Source organism: Piliocolobus tephrosceles, chromosome 2 (assembly GCF_002776525.5).
Source record: "Piliocolobus tephrosceles isolate RC106 chromosome 2, ASM277652v3, whole genome shotgun sequence".
Taxonomy (NCBI): Eukaryota; Metazoa; Chordata; class Mammalia; order Primates; family Cercopithecidae; genus Piliocolobus; species Piliocolobus tephrosceles.
The window spans coordinates 187,143,406-187,154,763 of NC_045435.1; the positions used below are offsets into that span (position 1 = coordinate 187,143,406).

The 11,358-nt window shown below is 35.5% G+C and overlaps 1 protein-coding gene across 2 annotated transcripts in view; it reads left to right on the forward strand.

The window, feature by feature from the left end:
- The window catches only part of CCDC50 (coiled-coil domain containing 50), a 69,430-nt gene extending 58,441 nt beyond the window's left edge, over window positions 1–10,989 (forward strand). For both annotated transcript variants that reach the window (XM_023214748.3, XM_023214747.1), the window contains 2 exons: window positions 1,841–1,947; window positions 4,173–10,989. In XM_023214748.3, coding sequence (XP_023070516.1) covers window positions 1,841–1,947; window positions 4,173–4,192 — 127 coding nt within the window. In that variant the 3' untranslated portion in view covers window positions 4,193–10,989. The remainder of the gene's footprint in view (window positions 1–1,840; window positions 1,948–4,172) is intronic.
- The last annotated feature ends 369 nt before the right edge of the window (window positions 10,990–11,358 follow it).

Here is an 11,358-nt window from a genome sequence, read left to right on the forward strand (position 1 = left end):
TGGCAGCAAGATTTGTTCGCTGTGTAACATGAAACTAAGCAAAACAGTATACTTAAGAGCACTGAAGCCATTCTAGATTGATTTGTTTATCCTTACATGGACATGCTAGAAAACTTCTGGGCATCCTGTGCTTTGTTTCATAACTTTAGCGTGCTTTTCCATGATGATGAGTTGATGGTGAGGCAATAATCATAGATTGTTTTGGTGAGTCCCACTCAACTTCTCTTTCCTGATTTTTGACTGCCTAATGACTTTAATAAAAGAGAGAGCAACAGACTGGGTCACTTTAACTACTAACCCTGTTTTCTTGGGCCTGAGTCACTTCTTAAGCCACTTGTTTGCTTTTTGAAGCTAAGTTTTTTAATCCTAGAGTCAGATTAATTTGTCTCAATTTTTCTACCAAGTCTTACATTGCTTTTTAGAGATAAGTGTTGTAAATATCAGGTATTGAAGAAAAACACTATTTAATTTCCAATATTTGTAAACAAATGATTTAAAAATAAAAATTAGAAAAATGTATTATTCACTGTTTCCATTACTTATATGTATATAACAAATGCATGAAATGATATTTGAAAGTATAAGTATAGATACTTATGAAAGTATACTTATGAAAATATACAAATGCGTATATATAAACACACATATATACATATAGTCTTGTATACAGATGATGCTGCTCCTGATAAAAATACACACCTGTGTAGTAGAGCATACTAGAGTAGTTAAGAACACTGGTTTTGAAATCCAGTTGAGTTTGAGGCCTGGGTGTGCCACTTAACAGCTGTGTGAACATGGACAGATTATTTACTTCATCTAACCTAATCTGACTCTAAAATATGTATATGATAGTTAGCATATAGACTTATCCTAAAAGTTAATTGAGATAATCTATGTAGAAACCTGTAGCATAGTCCTTAGCACATATACCAGTTTATATCCCACGCTGACCTCTTATGGATGCTGAATACCTAGGGAAAGATTTATTGCTTGAGGACAAGATAAAAAATTTGAAAACACTTGCTTTTATTTTTACATGACAGAGCCCGTTGTACCAAACCAATTTTAACTTTACAAACCTCAGAATACTTATGGCTTCTAGATTTTACATATAAATGTACATAATGGCCTACAGTATGGTTATGTATTTGATAAATCTTAATCTGGTGCTATCCTTTAGTGCAAACTTTGAGTACACCTTTGGGAAATAAAGAATGAGAGGTTTTCTGCTTCAGTGCCACATGTTTGCATAAATCTATGTTAAGTAACTAATAAAAAGTTTAGTAAAAATTTTATTTTTAATTTTTTTTACAAATGTATTACATATAAGTTGCAAATATATTAAGATCTGTTTTGCCACCTAGTGGATAAAGGAACTTTGATCATGAAATTTTGTTTCTGTTTCCTCCCTCCTTTCTGCCTCCTACCCTTCCTTCTTCTCTTTTTTTCCTTTCCTTTCTTCCTTGACTTTATTATTTTCTTCTTTTCTGTTCTTTATTCTGTTTTTTCTTTGACTTGGGAAGATGCACCAAAACAAAGTTTATTTCTTATAAATGGCAGCGGTCACATCATACTAATTTTTGTTTATCTAGCACGGTTCCTAACGTATCAGTTGTTGAGGAGATACTTGTTTTTATTGAATTATGACATCAAAACAAAGGAAAGGGAAGATAAATAATTTATTCAAGGCTATGCAACTGTCCAAGAACTACAGTGTGAATTCTGAAGCATTTTGGGTTTTGATTTCATGAGAAAATGTTTTTACCTTTCAATCCAATGAGAGGTGGAGTTGTAGTAAGTGTTACTTAGAATGCCCCTTTAAATTCTGGCTTTCTCTTAGGCCACCACCACCTATCATGACAGATGGTGAAGATTTGGATTACACTCATTTTACAAACCAGCAGAGTTCCACACAGCATTTCTCAAAATCAGAGTCCTCTCATAAAGGTAAGAAGAGTATGTATGGTCAAGTTTAGGATCTTTTTTTTTAAAAAATATAAGCCTCATGTTGTAGTGGAAAAATCAAATTCTGTGTTCCACTAGAGTGCAGAAAGAAGTTATTCTCTCAGCACATTGCTGTAGCACTCCTCAATTATTAAAACAGTAACAAGACAAAAAACAGAAAACAGAACACTCTAAATTGTATGTAAGATATTCTGTTTATTTACATTTTCCTCTAGAAGCTTTCATCAGATTCACTTTTTTTTTTTTTTGAGACAAGAGTCTCACTCTGTCCCCCATGCTGGAATGCAGTGGCATGTTCTCGGCTCACTGCAGCCTCCACCACCTGGGTTCAAGTCATCCTTCCATCTCAGCCTCCCAGGGAGCTGGGATTACAGGCGTGTGCCACCACGCTCGGCTAATTTCTGTTTTTTTTTTTTTTTTTTTGTAGCGATGAGGTGTTACCATGTCACCCCAGACTAGACTCAAGTAATCCCTCTGCCTCGGCCTCCCAAAGTGCTGGGATTACAGGCATGAGCCACTGCACCCAGCTCTTTCATCACATTCTTAAAGGGTGATGGTGACCTCCATTTAGATCTGCAGGACTGCATTTTCTATAGTGGCTCTTGTTTCCTATCTGCCCGTGACTCTTATTAATTAGATTTAAAATATGCATGCACAACTCCCACGTAACGTTTATGCAAAAGAAAAATGGAATAGAGCATAAAGAAACAATAGGGATATCTAAACTGGATGAAACCTTTAAAATGTGTTACCAGAAAGGGGTCCCAGTTCAGATTCCAAGAGAAGGTTCTTGGATCTCGTGTAAGAAAGAATTCTAGGGGAATCCATAGAGTAAACTGGTAGAAGCAAGTTTATTAAGAAAGTAAAGGAATAAAGAATGGCTGCTCCATAGGCAGAGCAGCAGTGTGGGCTGCTGGTTACCCATTTTTATGGTTATTTGGTTATATGCTGATTAATACAAGGGGTGTATTATTCAGGAGTTTTCTGGGAAAGGGGTGGGCAAATCCTGGAACTGAGAGTTCCTTCCCTTTATAGACCTTATAGGGTAACTTCTGATGTTCCCATGGCATCTGTAACCTGTCATGGCTCTGGTGGGAGTGTCTTTTAGCATGCTAATGCATTATAGTTAGCATATAATGAGCAGTGAGGACAGCCAGAGTTCAGATTTGTCACCGTCTTGGTTTTGGCCAGCTTCTTTACCACAGCCTGTTTTATCAGCAGTTTTTATTACCTGTGTCTTGTGCTGACCTCGTATCTCATCCTGTGACCTAGAATGTCTGACCTCCTGGGAATGCAGTCCAGCAGGTCTCAGCCTTATTTTATCCAGCCGCTGTTAAAGATGGAGTCGCTCTGGTTCAGACGCCTCTGACAGACGAACAGTTGGGTTGTATTTGCTCTTGCAAGGATCTGGGTTCACTTATGTACATATTTATGAGAGTTGTAAAATGAAATGCTGAAAAAGATAGTTTCTTATATTGATTTCCTCCTCTACAAAATGGAGGCAGTCTAAATAGAAAGTGTCAGAGTTGTCAGGATCATGAAAGATTACATATGTAATAGAAGTTTGCAGAGTGCAGTAGACTTTGCAAATATATTAGATCTCATTAATTGATGCGTTTTTTGAAGACTTAGGTGATATTGTTAGTATTCATTTCTAAGTCTAATAATAATGTCCCAAAATGTCTTTAAATTACATTTTCTGCTGTTATTTAAAAATACCATTGCAAAAATGACACTCTGGAATACTTAAATCAGAATCTCTGGATGGAGGTTGTCAAGCATTTGCATTTTTCAGAAAGCTTCCCTCCCCCCAATTCTGACTTGCATCCCATACTGAGAAGAAGACAAAAGGCATTATTTTAAAAATAAGGTTAGTTGGACATTATAAACATCTTCATCAAAACATCCCACCTCAGCTTCCATCCGTTGGTGGCATTTTCACTGTCCCCGATTTAACAAAGTAGCTCGTAGTTTTCTTTCTCAAACTACATGTATCACCTTTTGAGGGGGACCTTACTGTCTTAGACGTACATTTGCTGCATAATACTAAACTATCACATTGATTCTGTGTATACGTCACAATCAAGAATAAAGTAGCATTTGAAATGTATAGAAATAAAGTTATTTTACTTGGGCAGGGAGAAAAAGCCGTGTGAGTTTCAAAGGTTTTTCTTTAATTGTGTTTCCTTTTTTCTTCCCCTCCCCAGGTTTTCATTACAAGCATTAAAAACCTAGGAATCTGCCTTGAAAATGGACTCACTATAGCAAATATTACTGGGTGATACAGAATGAATTCTACACTTATTTTTTTCTCCTGTGTTTGCATTCCTGGGATTTATCCTCAAGTATATTTCTGACCATAAATAATTTTTAATTCATTTCAAATATTTTGGTTATTTGTAATCACTTGGGCAGTATAAGAAAATGTAGCTTCTGAATATTGGCCACCTCTATGCTGCATATACTTCTTGGAGTATAGTATCTAAGAGCTCTGTAAACTGCCATTTTGTTAGGTATGGAATTTGGCATCTAGGGAGTAGGCTTTAATTAGCAATTCAAATTTTGTGGAGAAGAATGATCAAAGTAAAACAATGTTTGGATGCAACGCAGAATAAAAGAATATAAGAAATAGCTTTTTGTTGCATTAGTGTATGATATTTTGAAGGAGAGAGCCTTTGCTTTTTATATTCTTTAGGAAAAGAAAATCACTACCATAAAGTATTTTAAAAAAAGAAACTCCTGAAGCAATTGAAATACGTTATTCTGACTAGATGAACTATAGAGGTTTTGCATATTCCTTCTCAGCCCTCCTGGGGAGATTGGCCTAGATAGCATTCTTTAACAGTTACTCAGCTTTTGACTCAGTAGCAAGGCTTTCCAAAGCCCCTGGGCAATGGACCATTTATTGGTATTTATTGACAAAAATTTAGTTCTCTGAAATTTTAACTCAGATATATGAAAAATTTTGTATTCCATCTCTTGTTTTTGATTTACTTGTAGAGCCAAGGAAATGGAATTGAAAGATGATTGCGTAAGTAATGATGCCATCCTTCTCTGTGTAGACCGAAGTTTTTCTCTTGCTTAAAGTCATATCTATATTTGTTGATAACCTCTCAATAATGTTGTGTTTACATACCAATGATTAGATTAATTCAACTTGAAGTTGAATGTGATAAAGTGGTTATTCATCCAAGTATTTTTTTTTTTTTTGAGATGGAGTCTCACCCTGTCACCCAGGGTGGAGTGCAGTGGTGCAATCTTGACTCAGTGCAACCTCCACCTCCCGGACTTGAGCAATTCCCCTGCCTCAGCCTCCCGAGTAGCTGAGATTACAGGTGTGTGCCACCACACACGGCTAATTTTTGTATTTTTAGTAGAGAGGGGGTTTCACCATGTTGGCCAGGCTGATCTCGAACTCCTGACCTCAAGTGATCCACCTGCCTCGGCCTCCCAAAGTGCTGGGATTACAGGTATAAGCCATTGCATCCAGCCAGCCAAGTATTTGGTTTTAAACATTTGTATTCCTTTGTGCAAGGGATTGTATTTTGTGCAAGACCTTCAAGCCCCTCTTCAAGAAATTGAGTCTTTGTGTAGCTGCTGACCTTACAGCCATATTTATTTTCCCGTACTGCTTAGCTGACAAATGGCAATCAAGCTCATTTGTACTTCCTCTCTCTCTCTCTTCCCCCCGCTTCATATATAACTTGACTTGCTATTATTTTTCATTGTATAAATCTGAAATTCTTGGCATTTCAATATGGCATTTGTTTAGGAAAGAAACATATAGGTCACTAGAGAAAAACGTTAATTTCTTTCCTACTGGAAATTGCCTTCTGTTTGCCTTATCTTTTCAGATAGTCTTTAAAGTTGGGCAAAATTCAAACAGCTCATTTTGAGAAAGATTTGTAGTTTCATAAAGTTTGTTCATTTCAGGAATTTAAGTAAAATCATCTGAATTAAGTGTTGGGCAAATGTTAATCAGAAAGATAATCTGCATCCCTACATTATATAGTCGTTTTGGAGAAATGGAGGAAAAGGAAAATAACAGGACTTTTTATAGCTATGATAAAGAAAAACCTCCATTTAAATAAGGAAGTTGGAGACAAAATGGAAGGTCCTGGCCTTAAGTCAAATTCCAGATAGTGGTTTCAATATCCAAAGCTTAGGCCTTGTTTACTTATAGTAATGCTATATTTTTCTTTATCTGCCCTGTGATTTTGCTTCGTGTCCTTCAAAGTTTTTTTATTGTAATTTTAAAGGAAAAAACAGTGTATTTTTATTTGATAACTAGGCAAAATCATTTGCCATTTTTTATTTCATAAATATTTATTTTTCTATCTCATACAATGATCAGTTTTACTTTAGAAATTCTGCATTTCTCTTGCGTCTCATGTACTTCATCCGGTTATTTATTACTGTAAAATGTTAACTGGAGGTACTTCATTCAAAAAAATGTCATACCACTTAACACTTTCCCGGAATGCTAGTGTTTCAGCTGTCTTAGTAGGTGACCGAAGGTGGTATTTCCCTTGTGATAGCTAATTCAACATCTTTATTGAAAGTTTGTTACTTTTTTTAAAGGTTTTTAAAAGATTACAATTTTAAAATATTTTATGTTTATTTTATTTTTGTGTAAAGCAAACACTTTTTAAATAATATCAGAGTAATTATTACCCTATGAATAAGGAGATAGAAATGCAATTCAGCCAGTTAAATCCTCTTACTCTTTCTCATTCAAGTAATGTAATAATGTTTGAGACTATAGAAGCAACTCGTGTATTTTAATGAACTGCCAGACACTTTTCACTGTGTTCTCTGCTTTTTACTTGGTCATTTTTATATACATGTGGAAGCATTTATTTTTGTTGTTGTTGTTCCTGCTGCTAGAACACATGCAGTTTAATTTTTAGGCCCACAATGTATTATGCTTTAATGTTGTGATGTAAACTAATACTTCTGGCCTTGGAAAACCTTTCTGTTTCTGTATCTTTGTCCTTTGGAGGCCAGGCCTCATTAACACCTGTATTGTTGAATAAGCACAATATGTTATGGAGCTTTATCATAAGGCTGCTTGACATAGACACCCACTCTCCTCCACATTTTATAAATCATTGTTTGGAAGTAAAGTTAAGTAAGAGTCAAATTAAATGTTTTGACTTGAAAAATATTTGACTTTTGCGTTCAAACCACTGTTAGACATACGTATTTTATTAGACATAAGTATTTTACTTTGGGACTGGACAGTTGCTTTACATGTATTTAAAGGAACATTGTGATTTTCAGAAAGTGGCTTTGCATACTATTGAATTGCTAGTTCCTAAGTTACTTTACAGCCACCAGCAGCATACCAATAAATTACAAAAACAGAAAATGAAAATTAACCCTAGGTGTTCTGATGATAGAGAAATAGCTGAATTAGAAAAGAAAGATATGGATAGATGCTCTTAGGAGGAAAACCTTTTTAGAATGACAATGACCGCTTGGATCTAGGTCAACAGATTCAAAAATGTGTGACCTTGTGTTTGTGTTTACTGAACTCACTCTAGAAAATTCTGGACCCAATTCATTAACCCTCCTTTTCTTCTCTAATGTGTACTGAAGCTGAGCTGGATAATGAGGGAATTCATTGCTGACTGTTGCTCATCACTTTCCCTCAAAGTCAGAACTTTTCAGTATGAAAATAATTAGCTTTTAACTGATTATTAATTTTCTTTAGTACTGTGAAAACTTGTCTGAAATTGGTGTTGTGCCAGATTGGAAATACCTACTGTAATATGGTGCATTCATTTTACCCCATAAGTGATTAACATTTTAGGTCCTAGATTTTTAATGTCCTGCCTTTGTGTAAACATCACTTGGGGGAATACCGAGATGATTCATTATTCAGTGATTATTTTCTTAAAAGATAACTATGATGATTGGCTGTAAAATCTTCAGCCTAATAAAGGAGTGAGATCTCTGTGTAAACAGCTTTCTGAAGGACTGATGATAGAATAGTACTTGCAGCCAAAGGCTTTTTCCCTTTTGAGAAGATGGTATTTGTGTAGGGAGTGCTAAGGTAGACTTCATTGTACATCGAGTGCCATATTCTGATGAAACAATCATAACAAAATCAAAACCTCATGCTTCAGCAAGAAGGAAAAAAGATCTTTAAATTACTTTGTCTGTTACTGCTCATAGAGAACTATATAAAATGGTCCCATTTTCTCATTTCTGGTGGTGCCTGTGATTCTTAAAGCCATATCTGCTTATCTTACTGTTGATAGAATACTTTTTTCTTTTTAGCCCATGGTACGTAATATGGGCAGATAGAAGCAAACTGGAGACTGTCCTGTTAATGCTGCATGGGGCACAGTGTCATTCAAATTATTGGTGGAAGAATCTCTTTTATCCATGGTGAGAGGTAGGAATATTAAAGGAAAGAGTCAGGATATTGTTGCTCCTGATATTTAACAACTGTCATTAGAAATGCTGAAATTTAATTCTAGAGAAGTCAAGAAAAAAAGAGTAAACTGAGAAAATCTCACTACTACAGAGTAACTTTTACAATGAGACCTGCACTTTATGCCAGCGCTGTTTGTGAGGAGCAGTACTGCCTTAAATTAGTTTGACTCTGACTGATATCAGTGTACGTTACTTCCTTTATGTGACTGACAGTCAACTTTCCATTGAGATCCAACATTCACAGATGATCCCCAAGCATCCTGGTCATCAGAAGCTTTGGACCTTTTCTGCCACTGACTTATGGCTGATCTGTAACACAATCAATACATAATTTTATTTCATGTTGTCTGTCAACCTCTGAATAAACAGTGGCATGACCAAAAAGACTGGTAGAAGGAGAGAGAATTTCCTGGCCAAATCCTTCATACCAGGTGGCCACTTCTTGAGTAATTGAAAGTTGACTGTCTTCTATGGTGACGATATAGAAGATACTTCCAAAGGTTCTGTTATGCAGTGAAGACATTCAGATTATTTGTAAAAATTTCACCAACACCCTTGTGTATTGAAGTGCTTAACCATTAACAGAAAAAAAGGAGAAAACCAAACAAAACAGAGACATTTACTTGAAATGGGAGATTTGTTAATGTGAAGAGTGTTTCTATTTTATTACTTTTAAGAGAAAAGCAGGAAAACTTTTGCTATGATAAGAAAGACACCAGAGTGGTGATTCTATTTGATATCACAAGCTAACGCAATCGTGTAAGTAATCATGTTGAGTTGTAGAAATATGTGGCCCTAAAAACCATTCTCTTTCCCTTACATATATATATGTGAACACTGCCTAGTAACATTTTAATAGGTTTAAGATGCATTTGTACATTCTCAGCAAACTAGAAAATGTTTTTTCTCTTTTTGAGTAACTTCATAGCATAGGGAACCAGCACTATGCAGGTTTCAGCATTTCAGATAAGGACAGAATTAATTGTGTAACTTAGTGCCCTGTTATTCATTGCTGAGGTTCCTATATAAAGAACAGAAAAATTGAAAGATGGGTTTGAGCGACATTTTCTTCACAAAAGATCAAGGAGTAAGAACAAGTCAGGGAAGACAGCTAAGAGAACATACTATGACATATAGAATTGGGATACATTTTTGTTGTGCTGGATTTCAGGCTATAATTGCTAAAATAATTTCTAGCTATTTGGCGAGAGGGTTTTTGACATCAGAATTTTTGTACTTCTGGTCAGATTGACCTTGGAGATCCCTATGGTCTCTAATTTCAGCTCTTGCTGTAAACTGCAAGCCAAATGCTGTTTCTCAGAAAGAGCTATGTTTTTCTCTTCTTACAGGCAACCCAGTATTTATTTCATAAAGTGTTATAAATATTGAGAGGATACACTGGGGAGATAGAATATCAAAATGACGCTCCCAAATGAGAATTCTCTATAATGGGGTTTTCCCTAAGAATAATCCATCCCAGCACATATTTTGAAAAGGTGCTGAATTAAAAAGTACAAGAGTTTGCTCATATAAATCAAGTTGCTCAGGAAATCTGAGGTGATGCTGTCATTTGTCTCATAATTTAGAAAAGTGATCTCTTGAGAGAGACTACACATTGCCTGGGCACTTTCAGATTATTTAGTAAGTGCCGCTTTGATATTTGGAATGTGGATATGTTTATAAAACAAATGGATTGTTATTCCAAATGCTCATGGATTTATAACCAAGCCCCAGAAGAATATGCAGCTTTGAAATAGTTATTTCGTGGAATTGAACAGAACCTTGATGGAATATAGTTGCCTATGTGAGGACAGGAAACGAAGAGACTGCCTCAGACTACATGCCTATCTAGACATTAAGTGAAACTGTGAGGGACATTTTGTGGATGCCTTAAAGGTGACCAGTTGTGGGTTCTGATGGGAATATACACACCCATCTGGACGAGGCCAGTGGAAGCAGAGTCTCTTTCAGTTCACCTCCATACAGCAGAAGTTGTTCCTGCTCATGACCTCATTGAGGAAAATGAGAATTGTGGTGCTGGTGACTTTCATGTGTCTTGGGAGGTTCAGATGTTCAACATCGTTAAGGCACTTCCAAAACGCAAACCTCCTTTTTTAAATGCCAATTGTACATCTACATTAATTCATCTATGCAAGCTTGTGTTTTCATGGTTTGTTTTTTACACCATATTTCTCATTGGGTTCTTTAAACATCAAGTTTAATATTGATATTATGAATAATTTTTAAACCAAAGTATTCTCTAAGTCTTTGTGCTTTGTTTTCCTGAATGGTTTGACCAAGGTAAATATCAATCTTGTCCTTCTCTCTTAATAAAGTCATCCATTTGTTAAGTCAGTGGTCTCTGTCTCATGTTTTTGTTGTTTCTTTACAACATTCAGGGAAAGTTACGTAAATAGCAATCATAAGTATTATTATGATTATCTTTTACAAAATGACCCTAATAGGTCTGTTTAATAACAGTAAAATTTTCTCTCCATTTCTATACACTTTCTATAAATATGTATAACATGATAACGATGCCTGGTGTATTGAAATTCTCAATAAATACTGCCAAGTATGGATCAGTTGGAGAAGTAGCTTTGTTTTGTGTGTGGTGTTTGGTGGTTTGATTGATGTATTTGGGAGAAAAACAGGTAAATGGGTGTTCACACAATAATTCCAGTGGTTAAAGACCCCATGCACAGCTCTGCACTATACCTGACACCTTGTGGACACTTAAATGTATTTTGAGAAAATGGATATTAGTAACTGATTTATTCAATATTTTACCTTCATAAAAATTTTGTTACTTGGTTTGGTAGAATAGCCACGATGTGGGAAATGATTCTGCAAAAATTTATCAGGTATGTTAAAAATAATATTTTCAATGACTATTAAATTTATTTTTAAAGATGTCACTATTTAGCGATCCTAGAGCAGATTCTCTAG